We start from the raw sequence: 27,677 nt of genomic DNA, 5'->3' as shown, positions 1-27,677 counted from the left end.
TGTTAAGACACTAATGACAACAGATGGTGCTTGGAGCTTTAGGAGGTAGGGGAAAACGGAAGCCTCTGAGAGTGCTGTAAAAGTGTCACAGCAAGCAAGGAAGAATGCTAAATGCAGTGAAACTTTAATGTGGTTGCCTTCATTTACTGCTTTTCCCGAGCAGACACTGAGATACAGGTCAAAGCACCAAAGTCAGAGAGAAGGGCAGACGTAGAAAGACTGTGAAAGAGAAAACACGTATGGAGCACCACGAGTCAGTTTGCTAGGGAGGAAAGTGTTTGAATCTGTCAATGAGCGGCATTAGCATGACTCGTCAGTGAGCACCCCCTAACCCCAAGGAAACCTTTGGGCCTGGCCTCAAACAGCATTCACAGCGTACATCATCTGTTGAATCACATCAGACAGCTTTTGACTATTTGAAGAGATAACTTAAGAGATGCTACATTTGCATGTATGTCTGTAGATAGGCTCAAGTGTGTGGATATGCTCACTAGATCACAGTGGGCTCATTAAAATCCATAAAGTCCTAGCAATTATAATTCTGTCAAGGGCCATTTGAATGATGTAAATCTGCCGAAGTGGAATCTCTTGCAGAATCAATAACATATGCCATCCTGATTCTCAAAGGACTAAATGGTCCGGACTGCATCATGCTTTTCAAAAGATATCATAATGTACAATATATATTGCTTATAAATAAATCTTTTGCCTTAATACTACAGAATGGCTCCATTGTCTCATCTGTGTCTGCACCATATTCCCCACAATATGACTACGCAAACTGACAAGAAATCATGATATGCCTGCATGTTGCCTGTCAAATTTCCTCTCTCCAATGCTTTCAGCCAGGGCTCGTCTTTCCACTCTGAAGATGTGATTATGCACACTCTACAAACATCAGAAGAAGGTGGAAATGAAACCTTATGCTGAGTACTTGTTCACATTTGAGAAGGAGCAGGAGGAAAAACACACTAACTGAAAGTTATATTTTGCCTACCAGAAAAACACATAACAAAAAGGGGATAATTAGACAACCCCTGCTTGCTGATGGGCTCAGGACCCTCCTCTTTAGTAACCATTTTCTCTTGATGACACCAGCACAGCACACCACAAAACCTGGAGCAGCAAACGCTGTGTAATTATTGTTACAAACAGCAAATTTACATTTTGTATGCAGTACCTATGGCTGGGTATATATATCTTGTTGTACCTACTTTCAAGGAGATTTAAAATGTTTTAATAAAGAGTGTATATTGAAAGCACCTTACAAAAACTAGAGGACAACAAAGAATATGTACCATTTTTATACACAGGATTGTAATTTTCCCCAGACTTCCTCCATTGCTTCTTCTGCCTCTTACTGTCTTTCTCTTGTCAGTAAGAATTAATCTCTCATGTTACATCTGCTCTGCTCAAAAAAGTATCTATCTTTATCTATCTCTAGCCTGGCTATTCTCAGGCTAAGTATGTTATCATGCTAGGGGACTGATGGATACCTCTCAAGCCCAGAGCTACTCGCATTCTGCATGCACAAGACAATGACAGCACATGAATATTCCACAAATATCCCCACAGATTGGTCTTTAAGACACTTAAAGATTAAAGAGACTGGACTGTCTTTCCTACTGAGAAGAGCTGGAGGTTATAACAGACAATGAGACACATCTTGCTGCCAAGGCATGCTGCAGTGATCAGCAGCATGTCCACTGGCCATCATGCCCCACAGATTGTCATAGAGCCTCTCTCAAGTGGGTACAGGGGATACTGGCAGAGTGAGTTTTAAGGTGGGATGCAGCTTTGTTTTTCGGTTCCTTCTAATCTGATCTGGAGGGAGGAGACTGCCATAGGGTATTTTATGGAGCTGGCAGAGAGCCTCATTCTTCCTCAGGCATGACTAGCACATGGGATAGTTGCTCTGTGCTCTGTTGTAAGGGGGGGACCAAAAATGGAGAGGGTGGGTGGGGGAGCGGAGAAAGCAAGGACAAAAGAGAGAAAACATACTGGACATCTTGGATATTTTTGAATGGCATTATCCCATCAATAGTGCTTTGAACACTAGTTAGTATTCGCTCTTCAGAATTTAATATTTCATTTAGAACTGTCACCTTATGATATCGAGGGATTAGTCATAACTTAGCTCTTTTGAATTCCAGTACAAAAAAATATCGCTTCAAGTTTTGCATTCATTTTTGTATATTATGCCTTTTATCAAACACAGCCGAGTAAAGTCAAACTTAAGTTATTCTGAAAAGAAAATAAAGTACAGGGGTTAACGTTCAACTGAACCCTCATTTTCCTTTTAACCCTTCCTGGATACATACTTTCCACAGTCTTTTTTTTTTTTTTTTACACACACAAACCAAAACAAACAATGCTGAACTCAGTGAGAGAGGTCTTGCTATCACCATCGGAGCTATGAAGCGAGCTCCTGAGGGAGGAAAAGGTGAGACAGAATGGCAGCAAATGACTCGTCATAGTCAGCTCTTAAATAATGCATGAAAACTGTTAGAGCATGAACAGCCAACCACAGAGGGGAAATATGCTGATAGGGGAGGGGAGAAGGGAAGAAGTAAAGAAAAAAGCAAGGCTAGAAGCAGAGCACTTTGTAATAATTAAAAGTGCCTCACCCATACAAGATTCATGTAGTGGCAGAAATATTTCAAGCTGCCATTACACGTACTTGTCAGAACAGCGCGTGCGCGTGCGTGTGTACGTGCACTTGCAGGCGTGCACACGGACGGACAAATAAAGCCTCTGAGAGCAAAAAGCCCCAGGAGATGAGTTTCCAAACTGCTATACCAGCAAGTATTAAATAAATAAATCAGTCCAGTGACACTGATGGACAATTCAGCGGCATACTCTGGAAAATGCCTTCGGGTGGAATTACGAATCAGTATCTCTGATTCACTGAGTTCTTTATTTAATAATTCCTAGTATTGAGTAATCGAATCACCAACAGACCCAGTGTTGAAGACAGGACAAAGGGAGGAAATGTTCTGTACAATCTGTAGACTAAAACCTAAACTAAAACTGACAGCTTTTATACTGTTTTAACAGTTACACATATAATTTAAAACATTTAGGTGCCATTCTTGTCCATAATGACAGAAGATGATTGAGAAGCGCAAACATGTTTACAACAGCATCACTATACTGTATGTTTATGCTAATCTGGGTAAATCCATCATTCTATACACATTTTTAAAAAAATCTAGTGTGGTTTGCTTCCATTTCAGTGCTGCTGTGTAACTGTCAGATGTTACGTAGCCAAACAGATTCACTCCCTCTACAGAACAGTTGAATCGGTACCCTCGTCAGTATAATCCAGATACATTTCTATATACAGTTTATAGCAGAGCCATCTGAGGAAACTTTAAAGCACCCCATTCCCATAGCATTATGCAATAATGTGCAAGCTATTTATTAATTTTATATGCTCCCAAGATGCACGAGCCCATAAAAACAAGTGTATCTATTTCAGATGTGTGATAGGTGTGGACTCAGTATTAACTCATTCTTACGGCACACCTTCAAAGCTAGTTAAACAAATCTATGTAATAAATCTATTCTGCTATAGTTTAAATTCTACTTCAGTTATTTTCCTATATTTTAGCTGAAAGGAAAAAACATATTGGACTGAACAACCTTCAAGTTTTACGTACCCCTTTCGGTAAATAAAAATATGATCTACCATGAATTCTGTCTCATAAGCCGTCAGACTTCCCCATCTCCCCACCGAACCACGCAGATACACACTACACTTAACCAAACTTGCTCTTCCATATCCATTTGCTAGCACACTGGCCAATTTTTCACTGTAAATCTCAGTGGCTGCCCACATTTTAAAATTTGCATTTGGCTGAGGCAACAATTCTGCAGTAGTGCACTGTGAACTTTAGGGCATAAGATGAAATACATTGTAAAAAGTAGGCTAAATAATAAAGCTTAAACTTTTACTGCATGGTTACAAGTATGTCTAAAATTATGATCCTGACAGATTTTCCAGATAGGGATTTATTACTTTTAATTATGTGAGGAACAATAACTTAAACTGCATCATTATTAAACATACAGTACCTACATGCCTTTAACTGTGGAGCACTTCTCTGGATATAGACACCAGTTGCATACAATAAGTTCACAATAGAACCATGACAAACACACCATACACATGGCAATCAGTTGCTATCTGTACATTCAGTAGTTTGAACCATAAAAGCCACTTTGGCAGTTCAGACAATGTACTTAGGACAACACTAGTTCTAAAACAGATCAGATGCTCGACTTTCTTTTGAAGGAAAAGTATAGGATGTAGATATTACTGGTTAATGAGCTGCTCTAAATAACAACCTAGGAGGCTGCTATTTTATATGCCTACTTGAATCCTTTAGGTCTTCCGTCATTATATGTGTGAGTCATTTAGGAGTTTTACATACTGACCACTTTTCTTAATCAACAAACTTAATTCATGTTTGTTATGCGAGTGATATCACAAACCCCTGCTGGTGTTTTTTTAATTAGATCCTATGTTTCACAAATAATTTGAGGTCCGGTCTAAAATACAGATAAATTCACGGGCATGTATTGACATTTTGCAGTGGCACAGTCTGGGGAACCAGCTAGTCTGTCCAAATCACTCCAAAATTCACACTGACACAGACCCCTCCAAACCTGGACAGATGCTCTGTTGTTTACTAACCTACTTACCTCCTTACTGTTGAGTGAGCGAGTGTGTGTGTGTGTGTGTGTGTGTGTGTGTGTGTGTATGTGTGTGTGTGTGTGTGTGTGTGTGTGCGCATGGGCATGGAGCGTGTGTTTCCATGGCAATGAGCAACATTTTCCTCGCCTCCAGAGACAACTTGCTCTCTAATTCTCCTCAAAAGAATTCACATTTAGGACACTGGGCCAACATTGAGACATATTCATGCTGGGCAATATATTACAAATTTTTTGGGGCCAAGGGAAAACCTACACCAGAGAAAAAAAATATGAATATACAAACAGTTTTGTATGTGTTTGTAATTTAATAACCATACGGGATTTGTTAGCTTATTAGTCACAGCAGAATCCATTTGACTTGAGATTCAGAGTCACCGAGATCTCAGGTAAGACTTAAACAAAACTCCAAATTGAAAAATATTAGACTTTCAAATTTGACAGAGAACAAAATGTGAAATGGGACAGCATGTGAGACATGAGAGAGTCCTTCTGGCAATAAATGAATGCAAAGCAAATCAGGTATAACTTTGGTTGAAGGGTAAAGACACATTAAATAGTATGTATACATTAAGCCTTAAAACATTTGATTGTATCACAGCTGTGTAACAGTTAAATCCACTAATTATGATTGGTATACATCATAAATGGGAGAGTTTGGCCTAATGTGTTAGACAATACTCTCTACTACCATCATCCAAACATGAGGCAAAATATTTTGGAATAATGTTGTTCATCCTTTTAGTAGATATCAAGAGACTTGTAGAATGGATGTCAAGGACTTTTGAAGCTGTTCAATGCGCTAGTGATGGCCCAGCACATCACAAAGACACTTTATGCTTTTGTCACCCATGTCTAAGAGGTAACTAAGAACACAATAACTTCTTCAGTCCTCATATTCCCTGTTAAATTTCATATAAAGTAGCCACAAAGGTTTCTCAAAAAAGTCAAACATGTCAAATATGAGTGTGAAGTCAAAGTAATTTTTCAGGGTGTAGTTTATATAAAGCAATTCAAAACAATAGGAATTTTACAGCGAGGACTTGTTATTTTGCCCACTTCATTGCTGATCTGTTGCCTTGTCAAGTCATTTACTGTAACCAATAGGGTTCGTGCATGTTCTTCTACACATACAGTATTGTAAGTATTCATGTGTACGCAGTTGCTCGAATGCAGACACACTCGTCATCCTGTTTCATTGGAATCGACTGGAGTTTGGGCCTCAATCTTGTAACATTAATGAAGTATTGATCTTCCCTGTTCTCATCAACTACGACTGATGGGGAGGAGCTTTGAGTAAAGAGTTGTGTCAGAATTTAAAAATAAACAAACATCTTCATAAACATCTACACCTTTATAAGATTTTACATGCTTTCTTGCTGGCGCACCTGTGATGATGCGGTTTTACAACCAGCAACGATTGGTTTGCCAGAGCTGAAGGGGAGCGACAGTAGCGACGGAGTAGGCTACGGCAGCTAGGGATATGGTGGACCCTATGGCAAGCTCACCTGTAAGCATACCTCATAAGCACGTATTGACAGTATTTGTGTAATTACTCTCATTGCCAGGAGGGAGAGAAAAAAGTTCTGCATTGCAGGTTCAACCCATTTGGGGATAATGTCAGCTCCTAGGAACCACCATTCTGAAAGTCTCTTGAATATTTAGTGTAAAATTCTTATTAAGACAAACTGTCTATTTTCATATGTCTTTTCTGACAATAGTATAATAATTCAGATGCCATTATCCCTTTTTGCCCGCTGACAAACGATTGCTAAAAGGCAGATGATAGACATACTGTACGTCAACAGCACACAGGGGACCGAAAAGCATTGGCACAAGACTGTCTAAACTTTAATTTAATTGAGTTACTTCAAAGCTGAAGTCCTTTTTAATGAAGTGTTAAATTTACTTTATAAGACTGTCCCGACTGAATCTTCTGGGGCCACTGAAGCTTCAGTATTAATTAGCATAAAATATCAATGCCACCAATATCTGGTGTCTACTTATGCTCATCAGCATCATCCGGCACAGACATTGGCATTGATCATTTAATACACTCGGGAAAAAACAAATTAAAAGGGTCTGTATCTGTTTCACACATTTAACTTTACAAGCATGTTTCTTATTAAAGAGAGAAATTAAGTTTTGTGAGCAAGGCTCAATGTTTGCAACTCTAATCCAAATATAGAATCTAAATTCTGATCCTGTTTTGCTTATATATTTTGTTGTATTTATGTTTTGGTTATTTACCGAGTACTTAAGTATTTGTGTGTGTATGTTTCATCTTATTGCAATTTATTGTGCTATTGTTAACTCCATGTCATTGCAAATGAGGGCAACCTCAATGACTCTCGAGATTACACAAAGGTTATGAATGAATGAACGAACATATACATGAACTGGCTTATCTTTGAAAACTATATTTTCCCAACTGTATCCCTTCTTGGGGATTCAGCCATTTTTTCCTCAATATGAATCATTCTACTGAGCTGTAATTAACACAACATTAAGACTGTATATCCCCTGCTATGACTGCAAAACAAATTTCAATTCAATGGGAATTTCTGATAACTTAAACTAAATGATCAATTTAAATTGTGTCTCTAGAAATGTAAACATAATAAAAATAAAAACAGAATAACCACTCTACATGTTCAAAATGCTAGTCAAAGGAAGTACCCCTTTAAAAGCTAATATAACGTGAATGATGATTATGTATAAATAATGATCTTTTATATGATGCCTTTGCTCTGTTGAATAAGCAATACCATAGAAATTCGACATATAAAATTCTAACCGTAGGTGCAGGTAAAATGAAGACTATACATCAGGACGACATCAACTGCAACTGAACTGCAAATGGCCATCTCATCTCATGTATTAACTTCAAATCATGAACTAGGTATCCAACAATTTCCCACCCTTGACACTTATGTCAAATTGTGCAACTTAAGTATATACACCAATAAGCGTGCTGACTGCACCTGTGTTACACATTCACCTATGTAGACACAGAGTAATATGTACAGAACAGCATGCACATTTATAGTCTGTGTCCATTTTGGAGAATATCAGAGACTTGCCCTTCAGAATTCACATTGAGTACACAATAAAAGCCTTTAAACTACAATCGTTTTATATATCCATGTTTGCTCACTTAAATTAGTGCTTTTTATGTCTTAATATCACTTCTAAATATCACTCCTAATTGAAAGATACAACTGAGCAGCAGTATTTACTACATTTGCTTTGGGAGTTTGAACAATGGAGTAAGAAAGTATGCAAAAGAAAGGGTGAAAAGCAAACTGCAGACAACATCTGAAACACTGTAAGAGACAAAGAAAGCCACAAAGGCTGTCATGGTGACACAGGGCTGCAGGGTCTCTGGGTCATGGAAGGAAGACAGCTGTTTGTCACCTGATGTGACACTTTGCACTGACACTTAATGAAATGTCCAGATCAATAAATGATCCCATCCTTGCTTCTGGAAATGAAGGAGATCAGTCACTTCACTCAATTGCTGTGTCGCTCCCTTCCTATTTCCTTCCTTCACTCCCTCCTCTCCCTATTTTTTCCCCACATACAGGTCTACACAGCCTTATCAAACAGCTTGCTTTGATGTTGTGAAACATTCTTTGAGTCTGAATACATCTTAGTTAAATTACAGTTTTTAAATTCATACATTCCCATTATATCCATATGTAATAATTGTGCTGTTGCAGTGGGAGATGCTCTCTAAACCACTTTTGACTGATGATAATCAGATTTGCCAGGTAACATATCTCTGCCAAGGGCCAATGGCCTCTAACTTCATAACATCAATACATACTTGCGTTACTTCACATTTGCAATTGATTTTTGTATGAATTCTTATCTTGTATCTAAAGCATCTTAAATCTGTGATTCGCATATCTTATAAAACATAATTTGCCGAACGTCTTGCATAGTAGTAACACCGGGCGAAAAGCAATTTCGATTCCGTATCTGACACTTTGCTTTACAGAATGCCAAACAATAAATTCATCTTCTTCAAACCAAATACATTGTCACTTCCAAATAACAGGCACAATGCTCGTCTTTAACTCATAATTTGGAATATTTGTCACAACTACACTACAGTTGTCAAACTACTCTAAAAATGGCACTCAATGTTATTTGTTTGGGAAAAAAAGAATGGATTGCGGGCCATTGGGCAATCTGAATTGTCAAACCTTGTCACACGCATTGAAGGGCTGACTATTGACTGCATATCAACACTACTACAAAGAAGAAATACAGACACAAGATAGAGGAACTGAAGACATAATTCAGTCAGCGCATCTATCTTTCTCTGTCCTCTCTGCTGCTCAGTAAATGGCCAGTGGGATGACGGTACCTGTGGTGCCCTCCTCTCAGAAGACAGATATGCCCTAATGCACCAGCAGCTCCAAGTTCTGTTGCAGATGTCAGCCTGACACACAACCCCCCACATACACACATACATGAAAGGACTGTATGAAAACCTTCTGGGGGGGGAAGGTCTGTTGCCCACAGCAAAAACATGCATATAGACAAGTTGTAAAGCAGGAGTAAAGGGGTAAAGAGATCTGCACCGGTCATTTCATATTGACTGATGTGTGTTATCACTCCCCTTGTGGAGGAGAGAATATAGGCTTGCACCTAACAAGAGCCTTCCAGGTGAATGACAGTGTCCAACAGCTATCTGCTGGGTAAAGTATGGACTTGTTTAATAATGTGAACAAACAGGGATTTCGGTTTAGAACCTTGAACCTTGAGTTTTCCATAAGTGTCCATAACATTTCCAGCTGACTACTTTCTCACTGTTTTTTTTCTTTAAATAGCAAGTTGCTTTTTCCCTATTAATGTAAGGACTCACTCCTTGTTTGTGTGCAGTGTTGCCCATAATTTGTCCCGCCACAGTTTCATAATAAACCATAAATAATTTTACTCAACAAAGCATCTTTCAATCCGAGTCAGTCCTGTACCAGCATGGTGATGTTGAACTTCGTGGGGGGTTCGCTATTTTGTTGTCAGGTTTGTATGAAGGTGAATTGTTCATGTGACATGATTCAGGCGTGTTTTATACTCAGCTGCCAACACCGGATGCCCTGCTGTGGCTGCATGCAGGTTAAATACAAAAACCAAGTACTGAACACAACACAACGATAGATAATGGTTATAATAGTTGGTTATAATTTCTTAAGAGCTCATGGTGATGTCTTCAAATCATTTTGTCCGATCAACAGTCCAAAATCCAAATATGTTATTTTTTACTATTATGTATGACACAAAAAAGCTTAAAATCCTATTTGAGAAGCTGCAACAGATACATTTTCAGCATTTTTCCTTAAAAAATTATTATCTGTTTATCAAAATAGTTGCAGATTGATTTTCTGTTGACTAATGGATTAATCATTGCAGCTCTAATTTTTTTGGCCTCCTTCTGTTTTCAGCAGAATTAACTAGTGAACACAAAACAATGTCAGAAAATAGTTAAAATAGTTGGTTATATTTGCCGTGTCATTATCATTCATATCTACACAATGTGTTTATGATTAAATTGTTTACAAGAGTACAAAATTGTTTACAAGAACACAGAAGTTCTTCATAGATCTCTAGCCTCTTAATTTTGCGCTCAAAGTGTAACAGATTGATGGGGTCCGGTGAACATGCCCCTGAACCCCCCTAGAGGGTCCAAGAGGTCCACCCACCACAGACTCACAAAATCCTGTGGGAAACACTGGTGTGTACAGGCCTGTCAGTCACACAGGGAGGAGGCAGGACAGGTAATGAGGCCACAAATTTGCAGGGTTTGCCAACTTAATTCCCAATGGTTTCAGAAAAGACACATGGCTTTTTGTTATTGTGAGCCGCTTTTCACACTGATTGTATCACGCTGATTTATTGACGTGGAGTGTTGTTTCAGACCTTGTTTCTCTTGCCCGTTTACTCTATATTGCTTTTAACTTGAGTCATGCCACTGAAAAGGTATAATATGTAACTTTCCTGTGTTTATAATGTCTAAAAATGACTAGACTTATGTTATATATTTTGTTTAGTTGTGTACTTAACTCTGTCCCAAATGTTTCCAACAATGATTCAAACCAAATCCGTAATTTTAATCAGGGTAACGATCTGTTTCATTTGGTTGCCTGTGAATGGCATCATATCCCCTTTGTGCATGTGTCAGTGTTGTGGCCGACCATAAATTGACTTTTTATCCAGTTTTAAGCCACACACACACACACACACACACACACACACACACACACACACACACACACACACACACACACACACACACACACACACACACACACATATTGTGTAGCAGTGCTTATTGCCTGCCAACACTTTCTCCACAATTTAAATGTTGCTCCATCTTATTTTCTTATATTATAAGCTTGCAAAATTTAGAATTGATGAAACTTTCAAATCTTTGAAATATATTAATTTAACCATTCAAAAACTAATTAAAACCACATTGAAAATATGCCTGTGTAAAAACAAATACAATAGAGGGCCTATAGGGGATATTATTATTTAGTTTATGTTACTACAATTTTTGCTTATATTCTGCTGACCAGCTGGCAAAAGCCATGATCTAGAGGCATATCACATTCACAGAGGGACAGCCATTGTACTTTATCGGATCTCTTACACTTGCTAAATTGATTAGATTAGATACTAATTAGATACCCTTTGAGTCTGTTAAGCGATTCAGGTCGTCACAGCTGTATCATAATAGGACTCTGCAGAAAGGGATATTAAATTAAACACTGTTTACACAGGGATTCTTTACTCTACCATGGACACCTTACTGGATCATTTTTTTCCCCTTAAGATTCATTGACTTTTTATGTGGTGGAAAATTAAATAAGAATTAGATCTCTTTCAGGCACATGCATGATGTCATAATGTCATACCAAATTACTAGTTACTGCAGCGCATCAGATGGACTGGCGGACTCACAAATGAGGACTGAAAAGGAATGCCTACATTGGATCTTGAATCAGCTTCAAAATTAGCAGCTCCCTCATTCAGAATATCGTTTTTGAGTTTCTGCACATGAATAAATTTTGCTCTACTTTATCTTCAATAGATCATATTTCTCTTGGTATCTGATGAATCTGATATACACGTTTAATATTTTACATTGTTTTGCATCTCCTTGAGAGAAAAATGGCATAAAGGTTTGGTTGTATTGTAGGCTCTCCACTAACTAATGGCAATTTTCCCAGACAGTATCGAGACAAAGGCCAATGCAAACTGAAACTGGCCCATGATGTAGCTGGTGCTGGACGTTGTTGATGTGGTGTTGGATTTTTACTATTGATTGCTCCCAACTCATGCTTTGGCTGATTCAACAATTCTGCCTGCAAGCAATCATCAAAACAGCACCAGGAACCAAAATAAAAAACTATATTAACATTTATTTTCAATATAAATGTTCTCATTGAGCATGTAAGTTGTCTAGCTGAAATGAAGTGAGTCTGCTACATCAGACAGGCAATTCGAGCGGTACTGTGCTCTTGATCTTCTATTTCGTCAGCTGAGTTCTTGCATTACCATTACTTAGCTGAATGGTCTATTTAAGGTGTCAAACTGAGTTCATACCTAACTGCCATTTGCACTGCTTGTGCACTCATACCCTGCTGCTATACCTGTATCCACCTGTGGGCTTTCTTTATAATTTCCAGGAAAGCTGTTACTGGTATTTCTTTGCTCTCGTGTTGGCATTGTGCTTCAATAAAAACTACATGATTGAAGGTGGTCATTTTTATATTCACACAACTTACATTTATTCTCAATAAAAACCATTCTTATTCAAGGTACTCTGGAAGGTCACAATTGTATTACATATTTCTACAACCATTTCCATTTGTCATTGAAAACGTATATACAACAACAATTAGATTTATTATTACTAGTAATAAAATTAAAATGTGTAGATTAGCGATTATTAGAGCCAATCACATTGGTGGGAAAACTTTAGCTTATTGCAGATAAATCAGTGAGTGAGTAAAAAGAAATTCAAGCAATGGAAAGCCAAAGAAATATGTTTGCGTTATTGCATATTTTTTCCAGCTGAGCAAATTGCAACTCCACTTTTGGCACCACACTAATCCCTGTGAGTTGTTTGAAAGCATCACGGTCGAGCTTCCCACTGCAAAGCAGAACCAAGTCTGCATTTGGGGGACTGTTTCGTGTCTTCATGGTAATGTCCTCATTTACATGTGAAATAAATTACTTGCTCAGTTTACATACTGCATCATTAAAGATCGCATGTTTTTAAATCAGCATTTTAAATCTGTTGACATGCTGGTAACTGGATACACTGGATAAATACATACATGAAACAGACATGGAAAATTAAGAAGTCATGTATGACAGGCAGCCGTAACTATCAAAAATTCATTTAGCTATCATATAATTTGTTTTGTCTATAAACAAGTACCCTTGCTTATTAGTAAATTATAATTAACAATAACAATAGTAATGATAATTCCAGTGAAGTTTGCTGTTGTGGTCGCTGTTAGTTATGTTTTTGACAATAAAGCAAATTCATTTTTCAAATGCATAACATCCCTCTCAGGCAGAACTCAACTACATGTAAGGCATCCTTATCAAACATGTTTATGTTATTTGTCTCAGTTAATAAATTAATATCGGCTGACATGATGTTCAGATTTGTTAAACCCTCGAGTATCAAAATCGGCACCAGCTTTAAAAATCCTTTATTAGTGCGGCTCTATTGATTATGTGTATTCATGTTCCTATGCCTGAACACCCATGTATGAAGACCTAAAAGCAAGATGTAAACAATAGTCTTCAACAGTTTTTACCATACTTAAATATTCTACAATGACTGGGCAACACTGAATAGACTACACTATCAGGAATTTATAATAATGTGGTACAACCTAACACAAAAGCCCTGTAATTGTGAGGTTGATAATACTTGATTTTGGTTGATACCCTCAGAGTGATGCCAATTCAACAACTGCCTAATGTTAATTTTCATTGAAGTCATTTGCCATGGCATTGGACTGCACTAAATTTGTAAGATACCCATGTACGGACGCATACAGAGAGGTCATGCAGTCATCAACTCCCTAAGTGGAGAGTTGATTAACAATGCATCAAACACAGAGAATCAACCTTGATTAAAAGTTATTGAAAACAATCATACCAACATGACTCAATCCCATGGCTCTCTTAATATCCTAAACAAAATGTCTATTTCCATAAAACTCTGTCCTTCATCCGAACTGAAAGGGAGCTGAAAGTCTCAGAGAGAGCAATTTACAGCCACTTGTCTGTGACAAAGAGTGCCGTGATGGTGCCACAACAACAGTAGAGTAGAACAATTAAAAGCTCTTACTCAGATTTGTCATGTTAATACCTTATGAATGTGGGGCCATTAGTAACTGGCTTGGCACAAATAAGATGGTATGATAAATAACAATGAAACACAGAGGTCTGACTTAAGCTGATGAGTTACATAACTCCCCTTGACTCATGACATGTCTTAATGAGTGGTTAGCTGGTAAGGGGCAGCTCTGTGTGAGAGAAAATGCATCTCATCTCTGGGTTTAATGGAGATGTGGTGATTAGCCTGGATAAGAGCGATTCTAGGAGTAATTTGATGTAATTAAAAACCCAGTAGTTGCACGTTCCTATTCTTATGGTGGTCTAATGTGACTCATGTCGCTTAATGTGGCCCTCTCTCAAAGAGTCCCCTGAGATGTGAGCATAGATTGTTGAATGTGTGTTTACGAAAGTTAATCTGCTCCCTAGAACATGTAGACATTAGCTTATTTATTATTCTGGGAAACAAGATATTCAATAGTGAATGTACTCCAGTCTCAGGTATCAGTCTCAATACCCACAAGAGCAAAACCAAAACAACTCAAGTGAAGATTTTTGTAAAGCATACAATCCCCAAAATGATTAACAAAGAATAAAAAACCCATAAAAAGGTCAAGAATCTGAGAGAAAAATGGGTTTAGTGATGTCTCTGGTGATATTCTTAGAATATGGAGTCTAATATATTCTAAATTATCCAACCAGTTACTGAATCTTCAACACATCACTGCATTCAAATCAAAACATAATACACAAGGTGACTATGTTATGAGAAAGGTAGATCTTCATGGGGAACAGATAATTCAGATAGTTCACCTTCCATCAAGCTTGGTTTGAGTGGTGCACAAAGTCCAAATGATAATTTGGATCTCACCAGCAAATCCATAAGTCATTCCAACTAATCAAGCACTAATGCATCATGTTTTTGCAATTGTTCCAGTCAATTACAACTTATCAGAACCAGGCAGAGAGAGGGAATACACCCCATTAGGCTGCTTGGTTTTTACTAGCTTCTGATGTTTACTGAAATTGGCTAATCGACTGCACTATGGTAAAAACAATGAGAGTAAAAGCCCAGGAGACCTTGTATAATTTTCTGTCTGTAGTACAGCCTAAATGCCGAGATGCTGGCCTGCTCTTTAATGTTGGAGACAAACAGAGAAAAAAGACTAGGTCAAAACCTAGTATGTGGCTGGACCATGTATGAAAGAGGGCTTTTCATTTGTACTGGTTGCCATCAGACATGGACATCGAGCATTTTTAAGCTGTTTGTTTTTATGTAGGTTTATTTATTTGTATAGCACTTTTCATACAGTAGCTGTAACTCAAGGTGCTGTACACATAAGAAAAACATTAATACTTAAAATACATTGCACCAGATTTTGGGTGTAGACTATATGGTGCTGTTGTAAGAAGGGCTGAATTCAGATTTGGGCTATTTTTTATGTTTTATATATTATTTCATTTACCCACAACCTGAAAAATAGTTTTAATGCACTAACTATCAAGTTAATCATCCAGGCTAAGTGTAAATGACCTCAATAGTGTGTTTCATGTGTGTAAAGTTTGTAAATATATTTGTTATATTGCTTTTATTTTATTTACCATGAACACGGAAGTGCTTTATTTGTAAAAGACACTAGACACATGTAACGTAGAAATTGACAGGAAGTTACACCAGCAAAGGGGCACAGATCCTTTCTTATCAAACAGGTGTTATTTGAATAAACTGACCACATACGGGGTGTCTCAATGGTTACTTTCTCCCCTGAGAAAATATTAAAACTTAATAAAGTGACATATTAGATGTCCTACGGGGAAAATTACAACAGCTTAATCTCTGCCATTGCATTGCTGTCGGTTGGTGCGAAATGAAATCTGGGATACTTAGCTTCGGCCAACCAATGGTGTAACTTCAGTCAGTCAGTCAGTCACAGACAATTGCAGTTGTAGTGCTGGCTCCACTGCTGCAGCCCAGCCAAAAAGAGTGTCTTTATCATAGAAAGCACAGGACCAGATCCACTTTAAATGGAATGGCAGGCCAGTCAATCCTTTGTGAAAATCGAAAACCTGTGTACTACCCATGGAAGCTTCTGAATAAGATTTGTGATGGACAGATTACTCCTAGAATAAAAAAACAATCTCAAAACAATAAATATGTCACACGAGGTCCAACCATCTGATTACTCAATCAGCAGAAATTTCAGCTTTTAGAAACTGAATGGAGCCTTCTAAGCTTTACAAAGCTTCGACATCAGGTGCAGAAAAAAAACAAATAATAAATTACCTAAAGAACACTGTTCAATATGGATACCTTGCCCATCTGCAGTACTTAAAATGCTCACCCTTGCCCTAATCCTGGCATCGTCTGTATAACACTAAGCCTTGCTTCTGATAAGGCAATAGTGATTTATCAGAACTGGGCATTGTCTGCATTATAACTCTTCCAGTCTGGCTATCAAAAGCTTCCCTCCCTCACTCTCTTCTTTCCCTTCCCATCACCTTTCTAACATCCTTGGGCAGCACAGCTTGTAGTCATTGGGCATGCAGAGACAATGAGCATCAATGCTCAATCATTCCGGTGCAACTCTCCAGGCTCATTTCTTTCAGGCAGAAATGTAAGCCGTTTACAATAGTATATAAAGTTATCTGCCCTCCACAGCAATAAAGAACAGACATTAAAATCCAGTGAAAAGGATCACCACCCAACCTTCTCAATTGTGTACACTTAACACGCAGCAATGACGATGCACGGTGATATGTTGGGAATGAATAGACTCTGACACAGAATGAATCTTCAAAGACACTAACACTGATGTCAGCTCATCTGCACCCTAAAACAATAAATGGAAGCAAGAGGCATCATGGATGATTTTACATTCATTTCACGCTTGATGCCACAATGATCCAAGAGGCATCTGTGCCCACAAAATGGCAGCTTATGCTCTGCGCTTATACTCTTAGGGCTTTGCATGGATTTTATTAGTGTGTACCGCAAGGTGTGCAACTCAAGATTGCTTTTGCATGGTAGCTGAGAAGCAGTTTGGAGAGAATCAGTGTCCAGTTCTAATAACTAATGATAACATCACCACCATCTCGGTTTCAGGCAAGATGCTTTGTTTTCTGCTGTTGACCACTAGCATGTTCTAATTTTAGCCCTTAGAAAGCTTCAGAAATATTGCATCCACAGAACAAGGTGCCATTTATCACCTGAAGTCTGTACCAGATGCTGTTAAGAATCCAGTATAAACTGAATTGTGGAATTTATGATGACTTATAGAGAATTCATTTTCAATCATTTTTATAGTTTGAATAATGTAATCCTATTATTGCAAAGACACACATTTAAAATTTGATTTGAAGAAAAACCTGCTTTGCATTTTCTAAATCCAAAACAAGGCAGGATCAACTACAGAACAGAATTCAATCACATTTCCATTTTCAAACTTGAGATGAGATGAGATGAAGGAGGAAGAAAAGTGGAAAGAATTTTGAAGAAGGGATCGGGTTAAAGGAGCAGAAAACAAAAGCACAGAAAAGGGGGTCTGCAAAGAAAGAAATGGAAATTTAACCTTTCCAGGACTTTAAAGATTTCACATCATTTTGGTTGAAAGAGCAGCTTGCACATGATATAAACTGGCCACCTGTGTTTCCATGTCACTTTACTTTCAATTCACAGAAACATGACATATGTTTCACTTGTAGAGTAGTGCTCTAGAAAAGCATCCAAGGCTACAACTGATCTGTAGCTGTTAAAGCAAATATTTCGGAAATATTATAGACATTGGTTAGCATTCAAAACACACTGGCTTCAAGGTAAAACTTCTTCCTTCAGTAAGTGTAGCAAGTCCAACATCCTTGTAAGCAGAGGAGGCACAGAAGAGAAAATCCAGTTAATAGAACTGTCTTCAACAGTGCTTTGTGTTTCTTTAATAAAAAGTGTCTTCCTATTAACCCATTTCCTTGTGCACTGTGACCATAACATCATGTCACAGGCTGTGTGCCTGTTGTTCTTTTGTCCTGAACCAAAATCCAGGCCACCCTTTTATGCAGTAACTACTTCAGCCTGAAGTAAAAAGGAAGCAGGGGTGTTTATTATGACTTTAAATATCCCATCAAGGCCTCGTGATGGATTGACATTGGCAATGGGGAGAGAAGAGCTGTCTGTTTACTGTGATGTGAGATGCAAGGCAGGGGAGAGGCAAGACACAGCAGTGTTCCATCTACATGAATGCAGCCTGGTGGCTGTTGCCTTGGGCATGCTATTGAGTGACGCAGAGGACACATTATGCAGTGCCTGCATCGTTATTCTTTTCTTCCACAAACAGTCAGCAGTTGAATAAGGACAATCTTGTCAACTACTAGTGGAAAAACACTGGTGAACCAAGCCAAAAAAAAGATTGAGAAAGGTTTATCCCAAAGTGGATAATCAGACATTAATATTTAGTTAATCTAACTGCTGCTGCTGACTGTCATGGAAAAAGCCAGTTTATTTAAGCAAGCAAGAAGTCATAAGTGAATGAGATAAACTGAGGGGACTAAATTATGAATGAAAGGAAGGCACTCTGTATGAACCGGATCCTTGTGGTGCTGCACCACGAATGAACCCAGGGCTGTGGCCCAAGTAATGGGCCTTGGGTTTTCTTCTCTTCTTGTGAGAGAGCGGCAGAAGAGAGGCTGGTAGTAGAGAGACTGACTGTAAGGAAGGGGAAGCACAGAAACCATGATAGAACTATCCTTGTAAGCTAATGGAACCCACATCCTTATTCCTGTTTTTTTTGTGCATTAACAGCAGCAAGATTTCCTATCATCCTATCCCTGATTGACCTGGCAGCGGCAGCAGCTGCCCAAGCCATCTAGATTTCAACAACTGGGCTTATCCTCGGCAACTGCTTTTTACACCTGATTCAGAAATATCCTTAGCTTTCAAAAAGCTTTTTGCGTAACTTTCTCCACAATTCCAAATGCTGCATCTCATCCCTGCCACCACTCTCTGTTATATCTGAATGTCACAGGCAATTCTCAGCTCTGGGCAAACTGAATACAGGGATGGACGGAGGGAGGGAGTGGTGGCCCAGATAAAAGCCCTATAGAACTGCAGATACCAAACCAGCTCCAGATAGGCTTCCCCCTGCAGGTAATGATCTAGGATAACTTTAACCTTCAACTGTCCTAACCTTGCACAAAAGGAAGAAAAGAAAGTCAACACCCCCGAAATGACCTGGCAGCATTGGGTGCAATTTCATGAACTGATTATTTCTTCAGTATCGGCAAAGAAATTGGCATCTCTTCCGGCAGATGCACTGCGCTTCAGCTGCGAGGGTTGTGTCGTATCTCAAGATCCTGACTCTGTGATCAATTAGTGTAATAGCTGCCTTGCTGAGGTGCTCCAGGTGAGAACTGGCTGCCGATGTCACAAATTAATCACCTGAGTTAGCCTAATTAATTAAGCCTCTGGTGGAGGCTGATAATAACTCTCCCAAGAGTTTCTAAATTGGTGGTCTGCAACTGTGACATTTGGCTTTGTAGATAAAGACTGCAGCTAAAAGTAGCATATAGAGGTCCACCATCAGAGAAGAAGTCTAGTTTAAACATCTGATTAATAGAAAAATAATTAAGAATTTTTATCAGTAAACAGTCAATCAAAAAATATAGTTTAGTTTGCTTTTAATTGTTTCACAATATTACAAATATATGAATAAGTAGTTATGATTATTCAATAAGCAAAAAATTAAATCAATACTGCAAATAACTGTAGCTCTAAAAAATATGCAATGATAATATACACTGAGACATGAGTTCATCAGGTACTCCTGTGCAATATGTAATCCAATTAAATACCACAGCTGTAAATCATACATTTGTGGATCTTTTCAAGTTCAGTTCTGCTGACAGGGTGTCAGAGATGTTGAATAAGCTCTATAGCAATTTAGGCTGTAGTTAGTAACTGTGATTTACTGCACTGCATTATGTTGAAATGTGTTTAATATTTTCTACATCACCACCCCTTAACTAAAGAATAAATCTTTGATGGAGTTTCGACTGTAGACTGTAAAATCAGGTCAGATCCAGTTTTTCAGTGTACTTTTGACTGTATTATTATGGGGGAAAATTATAAGGTTAAGCCTATATAGCCTCCCCCTACTATATAGCTGGTTTTTACAGATAAATAGCAGTGTGCTCAAGACTTCATACATGCCTATGGGTCTTACAGTATTTATGGTGACCAACAGAGGCCCTCATCTCTCATAAGGGGACCATCTCCCCTGGAGAAGGAATAGTTTTCCCACACAGCAGGGGTCCTATTAGGGGTGATCACATGAGAGGCAAGCACCACCTTGTGTTGGACAGCTGAACTACAGACTAAACTTGGGCAACAACAAACAGTCCATTAATATTGTTGTTATTGTAGTTATAAGGTTGATGTTGCTGTGTTGATGATGAAATATTGCTTCAGGCTATAGAATTAAATCATGTCACATCTTTTCCATGAAAGAAGATGAAGTATGAAGCAGGTAATGCATCATCTGTGAATAGCACAGACAACGAGAAGAGGTTGGTGATTTTTTTTTTTTTTTTAAGTCAGAGCATATTCTACCACACATCTACACATGCCACATATGCCACAAACATTCTGTACATGTCCATTGTAGGCACCTCTCTTAGCCCATTTCATTCTCCACATTTTGTCCAGGTGGAAGTTAGAGGGCTTTTTTTTTTGGGATTGCGTGTAAAACCTGCTTACATCTGATTCGTTCAGGTGACAACCTCATTAGTCTGCCCCCTGCCCATACATGGCCCTCCGTTCAACCTTAGGCACCTGCCGTTTGCCACAGGTGGGCATGTAATTGCTCTGTGGCGTGGTCATGTTCTGAGTGGTTAGGATAGAGCAGCCTGTTAATGAGGCTGCTCACTGTGTTGCTTCTCCACTGCTGGGAAATGTATGTGTATGCATGTGTGTGAGCAGGCAGGTGTGTGGCATCACATACATCTGGTACACTGTTGTAATACAATACAGCTGCTTGCTGCTGCGACAGAGAAAGAAAAAAAAAAAAACAAGGGAGAGAGAAAGAGAGTGTCAAAGTTTGAGAGCGTGTGAGTCGAACAGTGGAGTAGAAGTGTACTTGGGATGCGTTTGATTTACTCACAAAAGCACATGTACATGCATTATTATTATTTACTACAGTGGTGAATGCAAGAATTTGCAAGTCACTTTCAATCATTTCACCATCCAGTTGTTTTTATAAACACGTCCACCAAAACAATTATTTAACAACATGTGGCTTATGGATGGTGTGGATTTCCTAACTGGGCAGTGGACTCAGCACTACTATCATGTAACCTGAAGGTGGATGTGTGATGGAGCACACACGTTTGCATGATCACTATGTAGTTTTTGTTAATCCCCCCCCTGTTAGGGTTGTGTAGACCCAAACAGGGGGTGTGTGTGGACTGAAAGACTGTGTTTGAATACTCACTAGTGGTGCACTGTTTGTCAGTGGCCTCGCCCTGAGTGCTGCTCCTGGCCTGTTCCTCCCCTGCAGTATGATGCTTTCTGGTTGCCACAGCACCCGGCGCTGCCGTCAGCTGAGTTGGCATCTGGTGGTCTGCAGTTCCCACAGAGGATCAGTTACCAAACACAGACAATTCTCTTTGTTTGTGAGTGTGTATGATAGTGTGTGTATGGAGTTGAAAATGTGAAAAAAATTTGAAATATACTGTTGACAGGAGAGTGTGTGTGTGTGTGTGTGTGTGTGTGTATATAGATATGTATGAGCACCAATCGACAAAGAAGGTACTTGGACAGTCAATGATAAAAATGTGAGCTGACAGGAAAAGATAACCAAAGGGTTGTGATATGTGGTGCGGGGGACCTGTACATGTCAATAAGCACAAATCTTACTATATAAAGTATAAAAATATAATTTGCATTGTGACTGATGACTTGAATGCAAGCTCCTTCTCACAAGGAGAAATAAACAACAAGCTCATCTCTGTGTCCTCGTCTCTTAGTTCACAGACTATAAGTTTCACTGAGAGCTCGAGTGTGACAGGAATAAAAAACAGAAGTGGGGAGTTAAGACATGCAAGCCCCTGAAAATTAGACATTTCAACTCTGACATCAAGTAATATTTAAGTATTTTGTCAAATTTATCATAGTGCCTTTCATCTTGTCATGGGGGAAAATTCTCCCCAGATGCTGTGGGTTTTGAACACTGTTACAACTGGACATCATGCAGTGCTGGGCTAATTGATAGCTTTATAGCTGGACCTTGACTGGAAGATGAAATATTTACACTGCTGTATTCCTCCTCTCAGGCAGTTGACTTCTGCTCCTGCAATATTCATTTAGCATCCTGTGCTTTTAGTTGCTAAAAGAGGAAATCAAAAGCAACAAAGTGACTTCTGAAAATTGCTTCCTCTTTGATAAGTTTCCCGCTTGACATAGAAGAGTCAAGCCTCTCTGGCTCAAGTCAGAAGTCAATGGGCCCTCAGGGGGTAGGGCTGTGCATACTGTAGATAGTGTTTTTAAAAAGAAATCTAGTCTTCTTACGCAGTTCCTTCAATATACTTATGAGCTTTAAAATACTTCTAAAAATTATACCGAAAAACAAATCAGCTCAGACTAGAACAAAATTGGGCCACATACTGTATGTGACAGTCTAATTTCTTTAAAGATAAAAGATGTTATCTGGTGGGTGGGGGGGGTTATGCATAACATTTGCACATATGCTTGCACATGTACATAGACACAAAGTCATGTTTTATCTTGGCAAGTGTACAGCTGGACCTACAGTACCTCAGTCATGATAAGACACATAAATTAATAAATATATTCATTTAATAACTAGTATATTTACACACCGTTTTATGTGGGTAAGTGGGAGCCCTGTTATATGAGTACTGTGTTCAGTATAAGGAAGTGTGTTAATTAGCCTATTCCCACATGGGCAAGCATGGCAACAGGAATATTTGCATATGATTACATGCCTTTGTGCTCCAATATTTGACAACTTACATAAAATCCAATACTTAAGAGCTTAAATGTATCATTTAACTACATTGTAAATGTGTGTTTCTATGTGCATAAGCCTGATTTAGATTTAACTTAAGTCCACTCGCCACTGCTTGGGGCTGTTTGGTGAGTGTACAGATGCAGAGCACCAGGCAGACAGCTAGCACAGAAGGTACTGTCTGGAACAGTGGAGCCTCGGGCATCACTCCTTTCTGCGCCACATACTCTGCACTAAAAACTGACTGCTCCATCAAGTACTACTGGGCTACCCTACAGATTTTTCTTCCTAAAAGCAGGTTTCCATTCTCTGAAATAATCTGTCAAAGCATTTCAACAAAAGAGAGAGGGGGAGAGCCTAAACTGAGAACAACACAGCCAACACGGACTGGCTCGGGCTCATCATTCAACTGAATGAGTATTCTACCAAAATTCTTGTATATTTAAATAAACAAATGGTGTTGTGTTTTTTGGCTTCAAGAGTAGTCTGCTGAATCAATAACATAACAAAAAAAATCAAGGATTTATCAGGTAATCGCAGTTATTAAAATTTATAATCTTGTAAAACCATGCTTTTCACAAGCAGCAAACTGCTCATTTACGACCCGTTTAGGTCTGCAAATTTTTTCATGTTTTGTTAACGGTTTTTTCCATTTTGCTTAGTTTAAATGATGTTCTTACCCCTCTTCCTGCGAGCCTCCTTGATCTCTTCACACATGCGGTCAAACTCGGGATCCAGCTCAGCAGCAAATATAGCATGGGCCGTGTCCTTTAAACTGCATGCTCGGTGCCTGATCACCTTGTCTGAGAAAATGAGGGAGAGAGTGAAACAACAGTAGTGTCACAAGATGCAAAACTGGGGTTTTCTGTGTGGACATGTGAGTGCATGTATGTTCAAGGACATGCCCTTTGTAACACAGGATATCAACCAGTATCTCTGCCATGGCATTAGTAAAGGTTTATGTTTTCTTTTTTAAAAATATAATTTTCCTGCAACCATCAAGACTTGTGCAGGACTGTAGTTTGCAGTTGAATGTTACATGTTCTCCGCACTCTACCATGTATGTAAGGCAAAGCATTAAAAGACTGCCCCCCCCCCCTCCCCTCTTTCCACTGTACCTGTGAGAAAAAAGACTGTAGCATTTTCCCACAGTTTGAATAAAAGAAGAGAGCTGGCTTTGGTGAGAAATGTATGCAGGCAGAACTCAGACATGCAAGGAGGTCATGATATCACCACTTCAGCCATTTAAGACAAAGGTGGGCACATGCAGACACACATATATATAAATAATCTGAGACTCTCTGGAACGCCTTGCCTCAAACTCTCACTGAGGCTTCAATAACCTTACTATTAAAACCAGGTAAAGAAAATTCTGATTGCAGTTCTTATTGCCCCCATCTCTCTTTTAAATGCATACTATACAATTCTAGCTAAAGCAGTAGCTCCACGGCTTGAATCGGTCATGCTAAACATTATATCACCAGACCAAACCAGGTTAATGAAAAACCAACAGTCTTTCTCTAATATTTGTCACCTTCTCAATGTTCTTTTCTCTCCAGCATCCACTTAGACACCAGAAGTGGTTGTCTCTTTATGCCTCTTGTTATTTGCTTTGGTGATCAAACCTTTCTCTATCGCACTTGAATCTGCCAGTTTTAGTCAAGGAATTCTCAGATGTGGTTCGGAACACACACACACTTTCTTTATACCATTTATTATTGTTTATTTCTAGCCTGATCTCTACCATCGCCCAAACAATCAAACTGCTAAACAGATTTGGGACTTTTTCCAGGTTATAAATTTCTTTTTTTCAAAGAATGAATGCTTTCCTGTAAACAATCTAGCCCTTCAGATCCCTGATAAGTACTTCCTGTTTAAGATACCTAGAAGCAATTTCAAGAATTTAGGTGTGAAATATCTGTCGACAATTATCAGACCTTTACAAAAACAATTTCCCTCCCTTAATTGACAAGCTTAAATAGGACCTGGAAAGGTGGAACAGTTTGAATATAACCATTGCTGGGAGGGTAAATTGCATTAAAATCAATGTGCTTCCACGCTTTTTGTATCTTTTCCAATATCTGTCTTTTTACAAATCCTTTTTTTGTACAATAAACAAACTAATTTCCTATTTTTTATGGAAAGGCAGAACCCAAAGGATCAGGAGAGAGTTTTTACAAAGGCATAGATCTGTAGGCGGATTGGCACTTCTTAACCAAAGAAACTATTATTGGGCAGCCAATATACACAAAATGACTCTCTGGATCCAGGAACCAACATTAAGTTGATGTGAAGTTGAAGCCAAATCCTGTCCTTCTACATCACTTTTGGCTTTGCTTTCATCTAAACTGCCCATTCGGCCAACCCAATTTTCTTGTAACTGAATTGTTTTTTCCACTTTAAGAATCTGGTCTCAATTTAGACTTGCCTTTGGACTCCAGGGATTGTCTAACCACAGTCCCATTCGCAATAACCATCTCCTTCTCCCTCCTGGCACTGATATAGCCTTTTCTCTATGGCAGGGCTTGTCAGTCTAAAGGACCTTTGAACTGACAATGTCTTCTGTAGCTTCAGTGAACTGTGTGAAAAATTTAACCTCCCAAAATCTTATCTATTTCGATACTTATAGGTCCGTAACTTTGTTAAACTAAATAACGCCTCCTTCCCCAGTATTCCTCCGAAGTAAGTAATTGATTCAATTTTGGACATTCCCACAAATCAGAAAGTCCTCATCTCAAAAATTTACACCTTAATCTCCCATCTCACAGAAACCTCTCTTGATAAAATCAAAAAAGATTGGGAAGATGAACCTTGCACAGTTATAGATAACAGTGACTGGGATGTTCGACAAAAATGTGAAAAAAAAGTCCTTCATCTTCATTGTATTTCATTGTACCTGTCAAACACATAATATGAAATATTTTTTAAATGCATACACACACATACACACACCTTATGCCTCTTATGCCTCCTTTCCCTTAGATGTACCACAGCATCATTAAATCTTCCTTTTTCCCTGCATCTATATAGGGACTGAGCTGAAGAGGCAGACTAAAAGCATAGCCACTGTAAACAGGTTGTCTCTCATTACGGCAGGCAGAGGGAGAACAGTTCAGGCAGAGAGTGGCAGAGGGGTAACAATCTGGCAGCTTCCTTTGTCTAATTGGAGGATTGCTGCCTAATTGCGATGGAGGCAATTTTTGTATGTGTGTGTGTGTGTGTGCATGTGCTTTACTTTTGACTGAGTGTGTGCACATCCAAGTCCATTATAAGGGCAAAAATGCCTGTCAGTGGAAGAAGTGTCAAAGGCCAGGTGGGATGGTGAGAGCTCATCAGCACCCTTATGGGCCCAGCCTAACCTCCCCATCTAGAACAGACAAGCATGCACTGATAGACAACGCTGTTGTGTTATGTTCCCTCATGGTCAAAGGCTTGTTATCACCATTTCCCACCAGCAACAAAGTAGTATTTGTGACACTGAGCCACATTGTGAAGCACAGAGATACCAGGCTTTTTTTAACATAATAAAGTAATTATTTAGCAAGGTGGGGAGGGAAAAAACAGGGAAGCAAACATGATTGTACATGGAGGACAGTACGATAAAGATTGCATGAAGGACAAGGAGAAATAGACCACTGAGGGATAATGAGGTTTTTTCCCAGCACTTTGTGAGCTGGTGTAAAACTTCCCCAGCAACATAATTGTGCAGGGTCTAGGCCATATTCCCTGGGCCAAGCACTGGGTGAGCAGGCAAGAGGCTTCGTTAGTCTTCTTTATTAAACTGCCTAATTGCATTTTTCCCCTTTAGTGTATCATTTGTAGACCCTGCATTCCAACAAATGACCCAGGCCCTCGCCTGCAAAGACAGAGATATGATTTATTCATTTGGGCTGGCAGAGAATTGCTTCCCATTAGTATCAGGCCGCTATATCCTTGTGAGGGAATGAAACAGCTAAACACACAAGGCGAGAATTAAAATGGTCATATAAATTGAATGGTCCTGAAGCAGGCCTACTGTATGCAGCTTTCAATTAACATCATAGTATTGCTGTTGAAGATTTGATTCGGGTAGAAAGTACTCTTTCTTCCTTGCAATAGGCTCTTCCTAACTTTTCCCATTTTCCACATTATTCTTTTAAATGTATTCACATGGGCTTTTCCCTGTCATCCAAGCAAGTGCCTATTTAAACAGTATAAATAAGTCCAATTCATTTCTAAGCTACTGCAACAAGCTTCTTTGATCGATTGTGTGTACATGTGTGTTTTTATGTGTTCCAGCACTCATTATGAAGCCCGTATTTAGCTTTGGAAAAGGTGCTGAGACAGTAAGGAGGCTTGAGGTAAAAATCGGTTCAAATTGCAAGACAAGAGACACAATTAAATTTTCATGCATATGCAGCCTTCCTCAGCTACAGAGCATGAATTACACTGTGGAAATGCTATTTTCAGTGGGGCCTGTATGCACTTTATTTCATTTGAATTTCCAAATTGAAGAAAAGCGTTCTGAGGTTTTGTAATTTTACTGCCTGGAGGCCCTCTTCATAAGTCATTAGGTTTTAAATCTAATTACTTTTTATT

General features: G+C 38.8%; 1 protein-coding gene across 3 annotated transcripts in view; it reads right to left on the bottom strand.

Moving 5' to 3' along the window:
- The window catches only part of atad2b (ATPase family AAA domain containing 2B), an 81,940-nt gene that overhangs the window by 29,937 nt on the left and 24,326 nt on the right, over positions 1 to 27,677 (bottom strand). For all 3 annotated transcript variants that reach the window (XR_006092136.1, XR_006092135.1, XM_042391008.1), the window contains exons 23-24: positions 23,780 to 23,902; positions 21,564 to 21,692 (exon numbers count right to left, since the gene is read on the bottom strand). Coding sequence is in view for 1 of the 3 variants with exons in the window: in XM_042391008.1 (XP_042246942.1) it covers positions 21,564 to 21,692; positions 23,780 to 23,902 (252 nt within the window). In the remaining 2 variants the exon portion in view is untranslated. The remainder of the gene's footprint in view (positions 1 to 21,563; positions 21,693 to 23,779; positions 23,903 to 27,677) is intronic.

Source organism: Thunnus maccoyii, chromosome 17 (assembly GCF_910596095.1).
Source record: "Thunnus maccoyii chromosome 17, fThuMac1.1, whole genome shotgun sequence".
NCBI classification, from domain to species: Eukaryota; Metazoa; Chordata; class Actinopteri; order Scombriformes; family Scombridae; genus Thunnus; species Thunnus maccoyii.
The sequence above is the reverse complement of the archived record's forward strand: the minus strand, read 5'-3'. Positions and strand labels throughout refer to the sequence as shown.